Consider the following 20,105-nt stretch of genomic DNA (forward strand, 5'->3'; position numbering starts at 1 on the left):
ACCTTAAATTCTATCATCTGCCTTTAAAAAAACACACTACTGGGTTAAGAAGAGAAGCAAAGAGGTAGGCAGCTGTGAATCTATACCACTTTTAAATCCTGTATCTGCATTGACAACAAGGTGGGGATGTGTCTACAAAACCCACAGGCTCTCCCTAAAAGAGTTATATTAAAGCAAAGCATATCATCACATATCAAAAATAAGTACATGAAAAGTTTAAGTCAGTATAAAAATCCCATGAAATATTTTCAATAATGTACATACTGAATATAAACAGCTCTCAGGGTTTCGTAGGTGGGAAAAAGCATCTTACCATCTGTCTGAGATTTGCTGAGGAAAATTGTGCTTGCCCTGGGATGGTCAGAAGGATTTGATTCCAAAGCTAAGTCTACAGAAGGAAAGAGAAAGATATGATTATTTGCTTAATAAATATAGTTAATTTTGAAAATCATGATTAACACTTCTAACTTTTAGGAGAAGGGTTTTCAGACATGAACATGAGGAAAATAAAGGCAACATAAAAAGTTCTACTGGAAAACTGCAGAATCTCTCCATTAATGTGGAATCTAACAGCTATGGCTTAGACTCTTCAAATGTATACCTAAGTAATCTTATGAAACTTTAATAGAATCATATAGTGCCCTTCCCTATGTATCTAACATATGTGCTGATATTACTAACTGTTTCCAAACTAGCCTTATGGCACTGTGAGATACAGATCAATATATCAAATAAGGGACAACAAAGACAACTGGTTTCAATAAACATTCTTTAACCACTTGGCTAGTTATAACTTCTTTAGACAAGAGAATTTGTTTAGTTAGCTGTTTATGTGGGAGCAACCCATCATGCAGATTTAGGGCTGCATAAAATTCAATGGCCTAATCCACACAACTTCGACGAATACAAACTGATTTTTAGCTTTCAGCCTCCATTTCCGAGGTTGAACTCACTCACTTTTTACTGCTGCAGTCTACCTTGGGAGCAAGATGGCATAATCTGTTTAACCAAGGACACAGGACAGACTTTCTTTTTGTTTTTTCAAGACAGGGTTTCTCTGTGTACCCTGGATGTCCTGGAACACACACTGTATGCTAGTCTGTCCTTGAATTCACAGAGATCCACCTGCCTCTGCCTTCCAAGTGCTGGATCAAAGGTGTGTACTACCATTGTCCAGCACAAAAACTAAACTAACCACAGTGAAGACTTTGCCATCACATGGGATAAGGAACATTGTAATGAGAAAGGGAAAAATTATGACAGCCCTAAGCAATGCTCATCTCAAGCCATGTAACCAATCTTGCCAATCCAGGAAGAGAAAAGTATGGCAACACTTCCCAAGCCTTGCCAGCCAGCATTCTGTTCTTTGAAAAAAAGGTTCAGTGGTAGTAGATCACAGTGTACCTATTACATCCTTGACTTTTACAATACACACTTGACATATTCTCCTCTACTGGGCTGCAGAATTGGCTCGGCAGTTAGCATATTGTTCTCTGGAGGACCCAAGTTCTGTGTCTAGCACTCACATGGGGTGGCTCACAACTACCTATCACTCCAGCTCTAAGGGACCCAATGCTCTCTTCTGGTCTCTTTTGGCACCTGCACTTGTTCATACACACGAATAACAAAACTCTAAAAACTCCTACTCAACCAGCACTACTGCCTAACCAGCATTTCACGAACACACACACACACTTATACATTACTTAAGAGTCCCCTTTCCTTCCTCCAAGCAACAAGCGCAGAATTTTGCACGAGCATAATTCAGGACTTTCCAGTGCAACAGGAATTTGGATCACTTTATTTTATTTTTAAGCTACTTATTTAGAGATAGTATCTCACTATGTAGTTTAGGCTGTCCTTGAACTCTTTCTTGGATCCTTCTGCCTTACCCTCAAGAGGGCTACGATTATAGGTGTGCACCAGTTGAAGAAAACTATTTTTTTTTTTTTTGGTTTTTTTCGAGACAGGGTTTCTCTGTATTGTTTTGGAGCCTGTCCTGGAACTCACTTTGTAGACCAGGCTGGTCTCGAACTCACAGAGATCCACCTGCCTCTGTCTTCCGAGTGCTGGGATTAAAGGCGTGCGCCACCAACGCCCGACGAAGAAAACTATTCTTAAAGATACCCCCACACAACTTTTTTTTAAAGGCTTTCCAACATCTTTAAGTGTGTGATAAAGTTAGCTATGTGGAAAACAAAGCCATGTGTGCATGAAGTGACAGGTAGAGATCTTCTAAACTGTTTTTAATCTTAAACTGGTTTCTAAAGAGACAGAGGACTAATTCCTTCTAAAAAGCAAACATATTGCGATTTGAATTAAAATGTATTTTGTGGATCACACTATTAAAAATGGTTTATAGAAAAAGGTAAGATCTCCTGAGTAAATTGGAAGTGTGGGGGGCAGAGGGGAGAGGGGAGGAGAGAATGGGAGTGGGGAAAAATGTATAGCTCAATAAAAATGAGTTTATAGAAACAGCCATATTATGTAGTAGTCCCCGTGTCACAATAAAGTTTAGATGGAGCTGAAGTTATATATAGCTGTCAGTAGTCTCCCTATGTTCTATCCCCAGACCTGGGGAAACAAAAAACCCAAGGAATTTCACAAGTACAAGAAAATTAGCTATTAAAATCAAAGAGGACTAAGTTTAAAACATGTATTCCAAGTTGAGGGCCTGGAAAGATGGCTCAGCAGTTAAGAGCATTTGTTCTTGTAAAAGAGCTAGGTTTGGTTTTCAGCACTCAGGTTGGTTGGTTCTCAATGACCTGAAACAACAACTTTGGGAGTTGTTTTCTGGCCTCCCAGGATACACATATGTGCACACACTCAGAGACATACACTCAGGTACACATACAATCACATAAACTTTAAAAAAAAAAAAAAAGGCTAAATCAAGATATACTATTATGGCCCAAAAAGCAGAATCCAAGAAGTTTGTGATAAAATCAATGACAACATGTCTTGGAGAGGTTTTGGAGTAGGAACATGTCCCAGGGATGGCCAATCACAACTCTCAAGACTTCTCAAAAGCCTGAGGAGAAAGGCATACGTGCTTTAGGAACATTAGCTAGTTATGAGATGCAGTGGTTCATGGGAGGAAAGTCTTTTCAGCAGAGACAAACAGAGGAGAGCAAGGCCAAAATGCATTCTGAGATCACATAATTCACAGGTCAAGCCAAACCTAGGTTACCTCCCTCCAAACTCCTCGTGTACACACTGATTTTGAGATAGACTTCCACTGATGCATTAATTGTAAACAATATAGCTAATGAGTAGATCAGATTAAAAATGAGATAGGTAAAAGTCTTCCTCAGCAACAGAAATTAGAAAGAGCTAAAATAATGCTTCATTAAAAAACTACCAATAGATATAATCACAATAAGCTTCCAGTTATGTTTCTTACCTATTTCTTTATAAAGTTAGTTAAAAAACAGTGTAACTCAGTGCTTAGATTCCTGTCCGTAAGGCCCTGGACACTGAACTGCAAGGAAACAAAACTTCTTATCAGTTCCAAACAAAACAAAATCTCTTTTCAGCTTACAACTGGTGTTTTATTAAAGAAAATCATCCCTACCCTTACCATATTTATTGTTGAATAATGTATAATGATACAGCAATGTTATTCCCATTCTAGCTTAGCCAATCCAATACTGGGGATCTAGAAACAAAATTCCGTCTTTATGAGTACACAGTATTTCTTTTTAGTACACTTTATTTTAAAATAATGCTTTTTATTACTTTAAGGAAGATCTTCAAGCCAGGCATTGGTGGCACACGCCTTTAATCCCAGCACTGGGGAGGCAGAGGCAGGCAGATGTCTGTGAGTTCAAGGCCCACCCTGGTCTACAGAGTAAATGCCAGGACAGGACACAGAGAAACTCTATCTTGAAAAACCAAAAAGAAAAAAAAGGAGGAGGAGGAGGAGGAGGAGGAGGAGGAGGAGGAGGAGAAGGAGGAGGAGAAGGAGGAGGAGAAGGAGGAGGAGAAGGAGGAGGAGGAGGAGGAGGAGGAGGAGGAGGAGGAGGAGGAGGAGGAGGAGGAGGAGGAGAAGAAGAAGAAGAAGAAGAAGAAGAAGAAGAAGAAGAAGAAGAAGAAGAAGAAGAAGAAGAAGAAGAAGAAGAAGAAGAAGAAGATCATCTTCCAATGTGGGATCACAGCTGGGTAATTTTCATGAATTGATACACAACACTACACAGTTTTGTAAAGAAGTATAGGCATATCAAGGTACAACACTACCAATTATGTCAGTTCTCACTTCTATCTCAGCTTTGGATACTTAAAAAGATTCCTGATGTTTGTGAATGAGGGGTATTACTGTGACTCTAATTTGCATATATTTGATTGCAGGCTGGCCACTCTCCCATAGTTAATTATATTTCCACTCTGATGAGTTTTTTAATCATTTATATAAAGCCTATTGGAATTATACACATCAGGGCTTCAATGCCAATCTGCAGTGTTTTGTGACAATATAAACGTTATTTATGTAGCTATCAAAGTTTGCCATGTAGTGTGCATTTTCCACTTATTATAAATACCACATGTTGCTATTTTATATAGAATGGAAACTTGAGCCAGTAGACAGTGACCCTATATACAAACTGTATTATTTCTGTAGTCCCTATTAACTCTATTTCCTAGCGCCTATGGTGATGCTATAAGTCATACTAGTCTATTCACTCTTACAGAGGCAAGATAACCAACTATGAACCAAAGCATTAGGATCCACAAACACATTCTGCACACACATATGGGTTTAGGAAAAAGAGAACACACCAATTACCATGTATCTTCTATGCAAGTTTCTTTAGAAACCTGTAAGAGGAGCTGGTGGGTAGTTCAGGTGGTAAAAGTACTTAATGCCCAAGGATGAGGACCTGAGTTTAGATTGCCAGCCCCCATGTAAACAAACAGCCGCATGTAACACTGCGTCTGTGATAGAGAGGTAGAGACAGGCAGATCCTGGACTCACCAGAGAATCAGCCTAGACTGTCTTAAATAGGTGGAGCATAAATGAGGAAGAGCACCCTTTCCCTGATTGTACTACCCTTATGAATATGTACATACACACACAAAGACATATCTTTCACAAAGAAACCTCTAAGGATGTTTTCAACTATGACAAATATGTCAAGACAAGGATTATAATTAAGATTATAAGATCCACCATTTTGAATTGTCAATTAAGCTGCAATTTAATTTGAAAGCAAAGATAGACAAATAAACTGCTTTTCCTCCAGACCAAGGTTCTGTAAGTTACATGATCCATCTAAATTATATGTTAAAAATACTAAAAACACTCAACTTAGAATAACTAAATACATTGCTTACAGCTAAAATGTTAACATTACACAATCACAATCACAAAATTTTCTTTATCAAAATATTAAAGAAGGCAACCAAGAAATTGGCAGACAGAAATAGCCCATCTTAGGTGGAGAGAGTTGATTCCAACATAGTAATTCCAATATATCACAATTAAATAGAGTATGTCAGCAGTTCCTAGGTACTTGTCTAAAGCCCTAGTCCACTTACTGACATGCTCCATCACCCCTTGATGTACACTGTACTAGTTTTATGGCTTTGAACACAGACATTCCAAGACTCACAACCACACTGGCAGATCAATCTATCACTGAGCTCACATTTTGCATCATTAAGTAATTGTTACTTGATAGTCTCAAGCAAGCTTACCTCAGCTGAGGGTCCTCACTACTGCCCCGCTTTTCTAGCCTCCAATGATTGAATCCATTCCTGCATCTGCCCCTCCACCAGTTCTCAGTCTTCCCCTATTTTAATTCTCATTCTTTAATGGCTGTGATCATTCAGACATTGAAACTTTCTTCCTCAGTCTAGTTCTTGAGATCATTTTATTCCATTAAACTTTAAAGATCATTTCTATGTTACACATTTACTATCTCCACTTCACTGTATACTCCTCAGTGTTACTGCTGGAACACCAAAGCTGAATAGCCTAAAAAGAAAACAGAAGGAAGACAGACGGCATCCAAAGAAGCCCATTCAGAGTCATATTCCGTAAGTTCTAGGCTGATACGTTCCACAACTGGCATTTACATTCCTGATCAACCATATTTTAGTTTCTAAAATTTTAGAAAACAATATATATTTCCTGATAGCTGTCTTCTCATAATGTAAACCCGCTACAATTCCTGTACTAACTCAAAACAGAGTGAATAAAATGAAATATACAAGACATATATATTACAATGTTTTCACACCTGCAAAAGCAAACAAGTAAATATTGCCATTTCGTTGGAAAATCTGCATCAAAGTAATTCCTAGGCAAATATGTATGTGCTACAGCCAACACTAGATAAAAGGGTATATACATAATCACACAAGATCAAGAATTCCAGTGTTTTTTAAAAATAAACAAATACGTATTTTCTTTGCCGTATTCCACACCTCAATTCCCTAACCCTTTCATGAAATGTACTCTGAAAATGGCTTTAACCAGAGATATGGCTTATTTTATGGTTCCATATGTCCATACTTACTTTTATAGGTATAACTGCATAGCCATGTGGACATGCCAGTTTATCTTATATGTCCCTTACTGCACGAGTTGCTGTCAATACCACCCTAATGAAAATAATACAGCAAGAACTTTGAAAATATGGTGTCTCACATGATGGTATGCACATCTTTGGTATAGATTCCTTAAAATAGAGTTTCTAGATTAAATAAACTTGCAATGTTGTTAAGAGTTTGCTAAATTCCCCTTCACCATGTCAAATCATTTTGCATTTCCACCAGCAATATATAAATATAACTTCCCTTATAGCCTCATCGACATACTGTCGAGGTTTTGAATCCCTAGGCAATTACTGTTATGTTCAAGTCACCATTGGGTTTCCCTAAATTACTGCCCAGCCTCCCAGCTGGTCTCTTGCTTATATCATAGTGCATTCTCACAAAGCCACTTCTTTGGTCTTTTTCACAAGTAACTTGTTCTGCTGTGTACAAGTCTCCAGTGGCTTCCTACTACAACCGAAGTTCACATTGCTGTTAAGGCCAACTTAGCATATAAAGGCCCAATCCACCATCTTTCTTTAGGCACCCCTTTCTCTCTGCAGTAGCATACTTGTGTCCCTTCCTTTCCGTTATCTGCAGACACCAAGTTTGGTTCCGTATGAAAAGCTCTCAAGGGAGCTCTCTACAAGGCAGCCTTCCCTCACCCCCTACTGCTTCCTTCCCTTCTAGGAAAGTTCACATATTACTTAAAGACAGTGGTTATCTCTCATCACCCCAGTGTAAAAGTGTGCCTTTCCCAATCATCCCTCTATATGACTTTCTTCCCAGCAGCTCATTTCATTCTTGATGACTCACACTTTGTCTATTCTTACCTGTCTCTGGAACAGAAGGAGCAGGGTTAGGAGGGGACTACCTTTTTTTCATCACTGTATCTGGAATACTGCCTAGCTAGTCAAAGGTTCAATACAGTTCAGGGTACTCAAACCAGTCAGACATCTTTCAGCTTTCTCTTATTTCTAGGCTTCATCGAATCCCTTTTCTTGATTTGCTATCTGAGATCAGCATTACTAACAGACATCCTAGAGCAGTAGCTATTCAAAAGACATGAGATAGTTTACTAAGAATCAGAAAATCTAAATCACTAGTAAAATTTGTAAAAAGCCAGTGTTACCATCAATTGGCATAAGAATTAAATGCGTTAAACACTAATGACACATCTTAAGGAGCTGAATTGTAACACTAAATATGCCATCTGAATTCTATCCAGAGGTAGAATGCACCAATCATCAAAGTCTATTTTTATCTTATGAGTATATGTATAGTTTGACTATGAAAGATGACTAACCACACAAGACAGTCGTATCAGATACTACAGCTATTCAGTGGTACACTAAGCAGTTAAAAAAAGCATTCCACAGAGCAATGTGCACTGGCATAAGAAGAAATCCTGGAGCACCCTCTGGAGAATAAGCATTGTTCCAGGGACAGGAAGCAGCACACAATCTCATTTTTATAAAATGACATGTTATATTTACAGCCATAAGAGAGGTTCAAGATGATGCAACACCAAAATATTAGTAAAAATGGCTTATGTGTATTCTATTGCTCTTACCAACACATTAAAAAATGGCTACTAGCTACTAGAAAAGGGAAAGATTCGGAGGTTCTCCCACATCACACTGCCAATTCTTTCCCTACTCTCCCCCTTCCAAGGAACAGGGAGGAGGGGTGTTAGTGATGGATGCTACCATCAATCATATCACACATGGCTTTGGGGCCAATGGATAGGAATACTAACTATGTACTTTGGAAGTCCTGGAAGTGACTTTGAATGGTCTAAAATATCTCAAAAGAGAATAAAGCAGAACATCATCTATTCATGATTTTATCTAAGAAATCAAAACAACTCAGTTCTTCTCTATAAAAAGGCTATTTTTAACGCTATGTCTCAGTTTCCAAGAAAACTGATATAGAATTTTCAGAAATAAGGAAATTAAAAGCAAACTTTCAATGTGTGTGTGTGTGTGTGTGTACATATATATATATATGTATGGTTTTAGTCAAATGCTGAAATTTCTTATCACTTTACTGAATGCCAAAGAATTTAACTTTACAAAGATTTAGCAGCACCAAGGATCAAGCCTAGGGGTCTGCACGTGTTGGGCGAGTAAATATTATACCCTTAAACTAGTCCTCAAGACCTAAAGATGCAATTTAGAGGAAACACCGAAATTTTAACGGGAATACTTTAATAAACTCAAATTCTCTGCTCACAAAGCCATTTTCCCCCCAACATTTATGGCTTAGCATCCCCAGTTAAACAGTTCTATGCTTACACAACTCTAGCTTAATAATCTGTCAACATTCTCAGCTTCAACTCCTGGTTCCCAAAAAAGCCAAGTTTACATGACCTGTAAACTTAGGTCACATTCTTACCTCTCTCTTTACTCATTTTCAGTGAAAGAATACATAGGAGATAGATATGAGATCAAAAGCAAATGATACCTTTGCATCGGTTACTTGAAATGTAACTAAGACAGGGAAGGATGAAGAACCAAGAGCTGGACTGTACAGATTAAAATAGAGTATACATTCTGAAGAGTCCAACCCAGAACATCCACCACCTCCACATCAGTCTTTTAAAACAGTTCTGTGCAGAAGCACTTCAGTCATGTCTTAACGTTGCATCCTCATCAGCAAAAGTGAGAATGCAAACAGGCTTCCTTTGTATTTGGAAGGCACAAGTGAGCACACATGAAACTGTCCTAATCCCTCTCACCCAACACGACCCACATACTAATCGGTTTGTAAACCTAGAGGCTTACCTTAAAACATTGAAACAGAACAGTATTTATAAATACACTTACACACTGGTGTGTAAACTACCCACTGTTTAAAGATACAATTACTTTGCATTTTTTTAGAATATTTATTACAAAAAGTTACAAGTCTATCGATCATGGGCCTTAAGTTACTCTAACACGAAGACACCAACGGTCAAGCTAAAGTATAAGTAGAAGGTTATGAGACATTCCTCTAAAGAAAGGGAATCATTGTAGCAATTATGTAAAACAAAAAGGCCAATGGGGCTTAAACACCTGATGATACTTTGTCTTACAAGTCTGTAGCCTTCAAGAACCACCCTGTTACCCAGAATTCTCTCTAGACTTACCGGGAGAATTCTAATTATAAAGTCTCAAGCACTTTCTCTTCTCCTTCCTACCCACCCACCCAGCCCACCTCCAGTAATTCAGTGTGCTGAACTTGTACTTCAACATGCTCAGCACTGAATAAAATTTTCCAGGCAGGAGGTAGGGAGGGAAAAGGAGTCATGGAAATAAACGCTACAGGTACCTGCAGGGTCTTCATCATCCTAACTCGCAAACCTTTACATTACTAATTAAGGCTAAATTTTAGCTTTTGACTTCCTTGAAACCCCTGGCCAACAATCTCTCCCCCACGCCTCTTCCTTCGGAAAAGGTGAATGGAGTTTTTAAAGTGGCAATGTATTTATCAAAATGAGAACTTTGAAGTAAGCAGAAGTCCGAAGATAAACTCCTTGTGGGGGAGGGGAAATGGAACTTTAACGTAGCCCTGGAAGAAACACTGACATCTTTCACAGAAGTCCCATTTCCCAATTTCCTTTATTTCTGTGTTCCAATTACAACTGGAAGGAATAAAGCAGCTTATATTGAAGGTACTTTTAAAATCCTATTTATTACCATACACATTTCTGTGGCAACCTCTACTTGAACGTAAATAAATCCTCAAATAGGCTGAGTCTGGATTGCTCTAATATCAGTTACCTAACTGGTTCGGGGGAAGAGGAAACACTTTAAGTTCTTACCTTAGATACCATCTGGCTAAATAAGGACAGGGAGATGGGATGACTATTTCGAGATTAGGGTCCTGAGAGTTTTATGAAGAAAAGGAGCACTTATACACAGACACATGAAGTCTTGATAACGACCCACTAGACGGTACCCAGCATTACAAAGACGAGGCGGTGCGGGCAGCAGAGTCCCAGGTCGGGATGAGAGAATGGGAAGAGGGAACAAGAACTGGGCGTAGGGGTGGGAGAAAAACTGGCCAGACGTGGTCGAGAAAGAATAAGGGGTGGAGACGCGAGCCACAGCCTTCATTCCCGGTGCCCAGGCCCGCGCCAGCCTACTCCGGGCAGGAAGGAACCCGAGGCGGTGGCCACCTCCCGAGCCCCTGGGAGGTGCTGGAGGCCAGAGGTGCGCCGCGGCCCGGACGCGCACGCAGCCTCCTCACCTTCGGGCATCTCTCTGTCGCTGATGTGCTGCAAGTGGTGACCCTCGCCGGCTCCGAAATCCAACTCGGCGGGCTCCACGGCCGCAGCGGGCGCCGGCGCTACCGCCACCGCGTCCCCAGCCGCCGCCTCGTAGATCTCGGACTCGTAGTCGGGCTCCGCCGGCCCCGTGCGCCGGCCCAGCTTGGGGCTGGCATTGGGGGACACGCAACAGGTCAGCGTGTTCCCCATGGGGCGCGTCCGCTCCGCTGGGCCGCCGCCTGCGCCTCCGCCTCCGCTCGCCCCGGACTCCGCTCCCGCCCCCTCCCCCAACAATGGCGCGGTCGGCGCCGGCAGCCCCGGGCAGAGCGGGGCTGCGCCCGCCCGCACTCGCCGCGGCGCCCGCTGCGCGCCCGCCCGCCCCGCCGCCCGGCCCGGGGCAGGGCTCCGGCCTCGGCCGCACCCCCGCCGGCTCGCCGCCGCCGCCTCCCCACAGCGGACTAGTCTACGAGGGCGGCGACCAGCCCGGCTTATTTAAAAGGGGTGGGGACCCGACAAGCGCTGGGAGACGCAGCCACTGCGGGCCGAGAGCGCGGCCGGAGCTCCTCCTCCTTCCGTCGCCGCCTCCAGACTGAAGGCCGCTAGTCGGCTCCTGCCAACCGGAACGCGCCCCGCGGTCACCTGGTGACGGGCAGCCAATCAGACCCGGACTTCCCTCCACGCGCCCGCCTACGGCCTAGGCACATGACTCACAAAGCCCCGCCCCGTCCCTCAAGCCGCGCGGCGCGGACTCGGGTTTCCATTCATCCTGGGCAGCTGCGAGCCGGGTCCAGGGAGTGAGCTGGGGCAGTTCGCAATGAGGTCGCGCTTCGAAGCGGGTTCCGAAGGCCTGGCTTGGTAGAGAGCTGGTTCTGTCAGCAGCTGGGCTTCTCCATGTCTGACAGCTTCTCCTTCTTACCCAAGTAAATTGCACCGGACTTGACCGGTTGTATACTGCTAAATGCTCCCGTCTTCCCAGTGTTACGTTTTTTTGCTTGCAACTTAACCATAGCAACCCCGGGGCTCTTGTCTCACTCTCAATAAAGAGTTGTGACTGTGCCTTGCATGAGGCCCGAGAACATGTCACCCTTCAACTTCCTTGTACGTAAAATAAGAACCAAATTCGTCCTTCCAAACTCAGAAAAGTTGGGAGCCAACAGCTCGCATTTCGCCTGTTTTCTCCCATCTCAGGACAGGCGTTTCCAGATTTCCCTTCTTTAACTATCAATGCAGGGAGCAGTTTTCTCCTACAAAACTGAGAAGCATACGGTGGGGGTACCTACAGTCCTAATTGATGGAAATGGTAGAGAACAATTAACATTTAGCAAGCGCCATGTACTGGTCACCATGCCAACCAACGTAGTTCCCTAATTCTAAATCTAAGGCAATCCAATGTTATTACACTTTCCAGATTTTACTGGGTGTGTGGGGAAGTGTGAGATAGAGAAATTAAGTAACTTACCCAGGGTTACATAACTGCTCTGGCAGGAGCCAGAATAGTCTGGATTCTGGGTAATCTAGATCCCTACACACACATTACTGTGATTATGTCAAAGTACGAGCAGAAGGAAGTCACACTTGGGAAAAGTGACAGAGACTTGGTGCTTGCTGGTGTTTAGTTCACGTGGGTTTTTAAATGCCTTTTCTAATTGAACCTTCGAGTTCATTCTCTGTTCTGAAGTGTGTATCCAGGAGACCTTTCTCCCAGTGCATTCAGGCAAACGAAGCAAAAATCTGGGGAATATAGCTGTCTGAGTTCACACTGCTGAGCTTGGGGTACAAACATGTCTATCTGACCCCAAAGCCAGTGGGGTCGAGAGTTTAAATTTTACACTGGAAATAACTGTCAAACTCTCACAAGGAATTGGAAAGTCACTATATATTTGTGACTAGGTCACTCTGGACAATAAGAAGGAAGGGAGTTAATGCTTGGTGAAGTCATTCTCACAGGAGAGAAAGACAGTTCCAACAAAGTGCAGGGTGACTGAGTGGAGACGAACTTATACTCATTTATGAGGGGAAATAGGAAGTGCTTAGCTATTGGATATGGAGGGAGAGCAAAAGTAGAAAGCAAAAAAGATGTCTAAGGTTCTGATTTAGGGGACTCAGTAGATTTTGATGTCTCCCTCCTAGACAAAGGAGGAGAATACAACTAGAGATGAAAATAGTTTTGAAATTGTTAAGTGTTGTATGGAAATGAATCTCTCAGAAAGTTGGATGTGAATCTCTATAAATTAACTCTATCTTGTGATATCCCAATTTAAACTCTTTCAAAAATAGCACTTGTACTAAAACAAGAGTAATTGGGGACATTTTCCTAGAGTTTACATTCTAAGAATGCTGCTTCCATTTACTGGTTACTTCTGTGGAGCAACATGGAATCTATGGTTTTAGTAAACAAGATAAAACTGTCTAATGAAACAACAGTGGAAATTGTATTAAAATCAGAGACTATAGGAGGTAATTGAAGTCATGGGTGCAGAAGTGGTTATCTTATGATGTATAGTAAAAGGGAGGTCTCATGGAAGGGTAGACAGGAAACTTGGAGAATAGGAGATTTAGGTGGTATTAAGGGAAGGCTGCAGAGATGAATCGTAGCTGATTATGTGGGTGTCAATAAATAGGAACCCATCCTGTAATAGCTTAAAGGACAGAGCAGAATTGGCTATGGCAGCTGGGTGGTGGGGGTGGGGGAGTGGGTAGGGGGATTGTATGACAAGTTAGATGGTAAGAAGTAGGGAAAGAAATAGATGAGAAAGTGTATCAGTTGCTTTTCTTGTCACTGTCACAAAACACCTGACAGAAGCGATTTAAGATTTATTTTGGCTCACAGTTTAGAGAGCACAGGCTATCAATGTGGGGAAGCCTCGGTGGCAGGAGCTCACAGTTTAGAGAGCACAGCCTGTCAATGTGGGGAAGGCGCGGTGGCAGGAGCTCAGGGCTTGCCACTTCTCACATTCTCGTGCATCAGGAGGCAGAGCGTTCCAGGAAACCAGAGCGGATATCACTCTCCAGGTCTTCCCCACACAGCACCGCCAGTTGGGGACCAAGTGTTCAAACACAGGAGCTTACAAGGAACATTTCACATCGAAAGCACAACAGAGAATGAGGCTAAGAGAGGATCATGAGCTCAAGGGTAGCCTGGGTTTTATATATATGTATTATAAAGACCTTATCTGAACAAGATGAGGGAGGGATGATAGAGGAAAAGAAGGCAGAGATGTATGACTAAAGAAATTTTCTCACTGGTCAGTGGTGGCACGCCCCTTTAATCCCAGCACTATGAGTTTAAGGCCAGCCTAGTCTACAGAGCTAGTTCCAGGATAGCCAAGACTACAGAAAGAAAACTTGTCTCGAAAAACAAATAACAAAAAACCCTCTCTTTTAAGATGGAAGAAAAAGAAAAATGAATACCTTTAATACTGAAGAATAAGAGCCTATGAGAACAACAAATTTCCTAACTCAGAACAAGGGGAAATTAGTAAAACAGTGTCTCTGGGAAGGTGGAAATGTCTGCGATGCAGATCTGGGCTGGGTAAGCTTTGAGAATCAGAAGCCAGAGGGAGAAAAGACCTATGTATAGGAAGCATTTCTGGGGGAGAAGTTTGAGGAAAGTTCACTTTGCCATTCCTGTTTTCCTAATAACGGTGGAAACAGGGAAATGTGTGTAGAAGTCTACAGCTTCCAGAAATCATGTTATACTTAGTGAAAATCAAATACCATCTGCATGGTCTAGTTTTATGTCAGCTTGACACAAGCTAAAGTCATCCGAGAGGAGGGAACCTCAGTTGAGAAAATGCCTCCATAAGATCAGGTTGTGAGCAGGCCTGCAAGGCATTCTCTTAATTAGTGGTGGGGAAGGGCACAGCCCATTGTGGGGGGCACCATCCCTGGGTTGATAGTCCCTGATTCTATAGCAAAGCAGGCTGAGCAAGTCAGAATGAGCAGGCCAGTAAGCAGCACTCCTCCATGGCCTCTGTATCAGCCCCTGTCTCCAGGTTCCTGCCCTTTTTGACTTCCTGTCCTGACTTCCTTTAGTGATGAACAGTGATGTGGAAGAGTAAGCCAAATAACCCTTTCCTCCCCAAGTTGTTTTTAGTCATGGTGTTTCAGCACAGCAATAGTAGCCCTAAGACACCATTGCCCCTTAATATTGGTAAAGAATTGCCTTCAGGATCCTCTGCATACCACAGTTAAAGGAAGCTGAAGTCCTTGCATGAAATAGGACAGTATTTACATATAACTTACCTTTGTACTTTCTCCCATGTATTTCAAATCACCCGAGTTACCCATAACACCTAATACAATGTCAGTGCCATATAGACAAGTGCAATATGGTAATATTTATAGATTAATGACAAGAAAAAAGTATGGGCTTGGTAGAGATGCCAGTTATTTAAAATACTTCCAGTTCACGGCATATTGAACCCATGGAGGCAGAAGCCACAGATACAGAGGACTAATGCTGCTTTCCTCAAATGTGGGTAAATTGAAGAGATATTTGAGCAAAATTCATGGAGCTCAACTCTAAATAGGTATATCACAAAAGTGGAAGGTGGCATTATTTACTCTTTCCAAGCAGTTAAAAGAAATAGCAACAACTTTAGATGAAGAGTAAGCAGAAATTAAGGAAATGCATGTATTTGTAAAAAGTACGGGCATTTGCAAACCCTGTAGCCACATATAAGACCACAAAAGGACCCAAGGGAGTATTAGCCTTTAAGCAGAAAGAAGAGGCTACTTCAAAAGGCAAGGGAGCAGAGGGGATTAATTTTTAATTTAATTCTGTTTAAAACATTTAGTTAAGTATTGATGACAAAAAAACCTGAACAGTGCATTAAAACATGGCAAACCACAGTGGACTGTGAGTAGTCAATGAAGCTTTGCTTCTATAACCAATGTCTAATTAAATCCTTAAGACCTAATGACAGTTATATGGTGATAATACTGTCTGGAATGCTAGAAATATCGCTGCATACCATTTTAGATATTTTCTGTTGACTTGAGGTGATCTCTAAGATCAAGTTACAAGACAGTGCTTGCACATAACAACAGACATACACAAATAGATTTACAGGGCCTTGAAAATTAAATAACTAAAAACACAAGCAAAAATATTATGAGCCATTGCTTTGAAAAATATTTAAATTTCAAGGAATAGTAGAAAACATCAAGTTTTTAAAAATCCTCCATGTTTCTGGGAGGGTGATATATAAATGAACAAAATAGTAATTCTGTGGTAATTAGTAAGTGAAAGTTTGAGTCTGTAAGAGAAACTGAGGTTTTGTTTGTACGAGTCTGTAGTAAATTCACTGGCCCATCTTCACTTCACAGCTTGTGTCAAGCTGACATAAAACTAGCCCATACAATTGTGTTAATTGAGGAGACAGTCTCTAGCAGTTGTATCTTTATTCCACATAACATAAAGAAAGGAAGAAGACAGGAGATTTTTCAGAACATCCATGTAGCATAGTGTTTATATACCATTGGTTAAATCTTTCTTCCTTTTAAGGTGTTCATGTCAAGTATTTTGTCACAGCAATGAAAACTATGACATACTATTCAGAGTAGGATTCTGTGGGCAAGTGATATGTGTAAATTTTTTTTCTAAATAGAGAATCTACAGTTACCATTCATATTCTCAAAGCCTGTAAACAAAAATGTTAAAGAATTATCACACATGGCATGATGTGGAACACCTTGACGTCTCTTGTTCATAAATTCACATATTCATAATCTAGTTCTTCAGTAATTTGATGTACTGGTAGGCACATCTTTTTTATTTATTTATTTATTTATTTATCTATCTATCTATCTATCTATCTATCTATCTATCTATCTATCTATTTATGTTTTTTTCGAGACAGGGTTTCTCTGTATTGTTTTGGAGCCTGTCCTGGAACTCTCTCGGTAGACCAGGCTGGTCTCGAACTCACAGAGATCTGCCTGCCTCTGCCTCCCGAGTGCTGGGATTAAAGGCATGCGCCACCAATGCCCAGCTGGTAGGCACATTTTAATAAACTGTCTCTGCATTCCTCAACCGCCCTCCCATCTTCTTTCCTTTCACAGTACATGGGTTGAGAATGCTAATTTATTTGAAACAGTGCTCTAAAAAAGTGTCAGTTTATCCCGTCAGGACAGATGTGCATTAGATAGGTGACATCTGGCCCCAAATGCCCTCTGTGATAGAGTTCCTAATATCAGGCATTTGATGTGGACAGCTCTAGGAAAAGCTTGCATTTGAAGAGAGACCGAGCATTTCCTTTTGCTTTCCTAGGTCTCTACGTTTCTCCATCTCATATGATCTGTGTGCTTCTGGTGGTGTTTTATCTCTGGAACAGGGGCTGCACCTCAGTCTACTGATATATATATATATATATATATATATATATATATATTTTTTTTTTTTTTTTTTTTTTTTTGGTTTTTACGAGACAGGGTTTCTCTGTATTGTTTTGGAGGCTGTTGGTCCAGCCTGGCCTCGAACTCGCAGAGATCCGCCTGCCTCTGCCTCCTGAGTGCTGGGATTAAAGGCGTGCGCCACCACCGCCCGGCAGTCTACTGATATTTTAACTACCTTCTATGGTCCTCCTTCTCAAAGGCAGCGCCATGCCACTCAGGCCACTGCCTGGCAGAACTTCCGGTCCTGCTGGCACTGTCCCTGCTGCTGATGCTAAATGTAGTTTTTAACTAAGTATCGTTCTATTTACCAATAAACACTGGTGAAAACCTGCTAGCTCAGAGGGACTGAGAAGCAACCTTTTTGGCCAGAGATCCAGCATGAGAACATCTCTCTACTTGTCTCAAACCAAAAACTACTGTGAATTTTTAAGTCCAGCCTTCCTCCTTCCTGTGTGTCTCTCTATCCATATTCCTGGCTCCTCTGTACTTCCTATGGCTGATTCCTGTCAACTAGTCACAGCTCTGCTCCCTGATCCAAGGTTGATTTTGTTAACACAGTCACAGGGTTTCACAATGCAATCAAATATCCTGCAACATTCTGGTTTCCATTTTTTAGATGCTGTAGAAATCTAAAATATTTCTCAGCCTATTAGTAGCTCCTCTTAGATTTGTAGGGACAGAAGAGTAGTGTTCAGGGTTTTCTAAATCAGATACCTACTCTCCTCCTTGCTCCAAGGTCTTTCATAATATGTGATCTGCACCCAGGGAGTTTGATGGGAGAGTTCACCCTCTATACTTAACCAGACAATAAACTCACTTGGAAATCTATTTTGAAACAAGGCATTTACAACTATTCCAATTGTTGTTAGAACAGTTATTTCCTTTCAATATCTCCCCCGCCCCTCCATTTATCTGTTTCACTGTTTATTTCTCTCCTGTGTTATCTTAGGACTCTAAGATATGTCATCCCTGCCTTTGTATTTATATTTTCATTTTTTTATGTGCATTGGCATCATGTCTGTAGAGTACAGTGCTCTTGAGGGCCACAGAAAGGCACTGGATTCCCTGGGACTGGAGTTACAGATACTTGTGAGCTGCCTCTTGGATGTTGGTATCTAACGTGGGTCCTCTGGAAGAGCAGCCAGTGCTCTTAACTGCTGAGCCATCTCTCCATCCCTACTTTTATTTTTTTAATTATGTGTATGTATGTGTTTGTGTGGTGTATGTACACACAAGTACCGGTGTCATGAAAGGCCAGAAGAGGGTATCAGGTCACTGGAACTGGAATTACAGGTAATTGTACGTTGCTTGATATAAGTATTGGGAACTGAACTTGGGTCTTCTACTAGAACAGTGTGTGTTCTTAAGTGCTGAGTCATCTCTACAGCCTCTGAACTTCTCTATTAAAGGGAATCTTTGGCTAAGTAAAACAAATTTCTCTTAACATTAGACACATTTTATAGCAATGATTTGACATGTTCCCTCCAGGTTCTTCCAGAAGCCGTTTTGACAGCAGTCTCTTCAAATAAGCTGACATTAGAAAGACAATGCTGGAGGGAGAGAGGAGTTTCGTTAAGCTTGACAGCACTGAACAGTTTGAAGAGATCTTTTTAGCCAAGTTTGTCTTCTTAGAAACCCAGCTGACTTAGGGCAGGGTCTTTTTCTTGTAATGGCTCTCTTGCCCTGTTGTCAAAATAAATTTTATCATCACGGCTCTAAGCCTTCCCTGAAGTACTTCTAGAATCACGCTATCAGAAGACATTTGCACAGCTATCTGGATGGATGCAGGGGTCAGAGAACTTATCTTGGCAGGTACTTGCTGTGGAAAGCAATTTTTTTTTTAAAGAAAAGAAATCCCAAACCCCAACAACCTCGGTTGGCTTAGACTCCTCTGTGGAATGAGTCTGCCTGTTTTAATTGGCGTTCCAAGGATGAGAGATCAAACTTGAGGTATAGACTATGACCTCAAATTTAGTAACATGGAATCTGCTGTGTGGAAGGACAACATTCTCCTCTGACCTGTGTCTTCCAATGTCCTTCCTACTGATGGCATAGATTACTCCCATGAAAAAATATCCCGATTATTCAAGAAATGCTCTGTGTGGGAGTAGAGAAAGACTGAAACCATTGGCGCACTAAAAACTCGACTATCCAATCCAGTTCTGTCCCGGTCTTTGCAGCTAAAATCAAGAATCCAGGATAGTTGCTCATGTTGACCATCTGGTCAACTTATATTCATTCTCTGGGGTTTATCTGGAGCAGAGTTTGTTCTACAGTGTTTCATTCTCTCAAGACAGATTCTGTCTCTTGCTTGTAAGGAGTTGTTCTGAAAAGTCAAACCGTAGAGCAATGTGCTTTCACATTGTATGGTAATTGCTTTCATGTCTGACAGCCCTGTAGCAACCAAATTCTGAGAACAGAAGTTTTCTGTTCATTTTGCATATCCTTAGCACTAAGTAGATACCTAGCTTAATACATTTTTTGAGTGAGTACATAAATGAATGAAAAAGCTGAATAGCATGTACCAACATCAAAAGTTGAAAATGATTTAAAACTTTATTTTTTCCCAATATCCTCTTTCATGCCCCTGTTTCTAACTTCTATTCTGTAGCACCTCTTTAAAACAACCATCATTTTATAATAATCTCATAACTTGTGGTCAGGAAATGAATCAAGGCATACGTCACTGCTTAGGAAACGGAGGATACAGCTGGAGTAGACCAATTTAGCAATGGAAATGACCAAGTTGGCTTGCCAGCATATCAGTTCCAAATGGAGCTTCATGTGGCAAGAGATGCAGCATGAATCATAAAAATTCAGAGCCAGATATTGGGGGTTAAAGCTGAAGATCAGAGAAGCAAATCCACTAGCTCTTACCTCTACCTCAGGCTGAAAGGGCGATCCTGTCTCCATGAAT

General features: G+C 41.4%; 1 protein-coding gene across 3 annotated transcripts in view; it reads right to left on the minus strand.

Annotated features, from left to right (window-relative positions):
• Nucleotides 1–11,679, minus strand: part of Ccnyl1 (cyclin Y like 1) — a 36,050-nt gene extending 24,371 nt beyond the window's left edge. Inside the window, exons 1-3 of one of the 3 annotated variants that reach the window (XM_040753450.1) lie at nucleotides 11,501–11,679; nucleotides 10,771–10,958; nucleotides 314–388 (exon numbers count right to left, since the gene is read on the minus strand). In XM_040753450.1, coding sequence (XP_040609384.1) covers nucleotides 314–388; nucleotides 10,771–10,958; nucleotides 11,501–11,550 — 313 coding nt within the window. In that variant the 5' untranslated portion in view covers nucleotides 11,551–11,679. Of the gene's footprint in view, nucleotides 1–313; nucleotides 389–10,770; nucleotides 11,071–11,428 lie in introns of those variants that run through there. The other 2 variants (XM_040753449.1, XM_040753451.1) reach the window with 2 other exon arrangements.
• Nucleotides 11,680–20,105: the final 8,426 nt, after the last annotated feature.

Source organism: Mesocricetus auratus, unplaced genomic scaffold (assembly GCF_017639785.1).
Source record: "Mesocricetus auratus isolate SY011 unplaced genomic scaffold, BCM_Maur_2.0 Super-Scaffold_100010, whole genome shotgun sequence".
In the NCBI taxonomy this organism is placed as follows: Eukaryota; Metazoa; Chordata; class Mammalia; order Rodentia; family Cricetidae; genus Mesocricetus; species Mesocricetus auratus.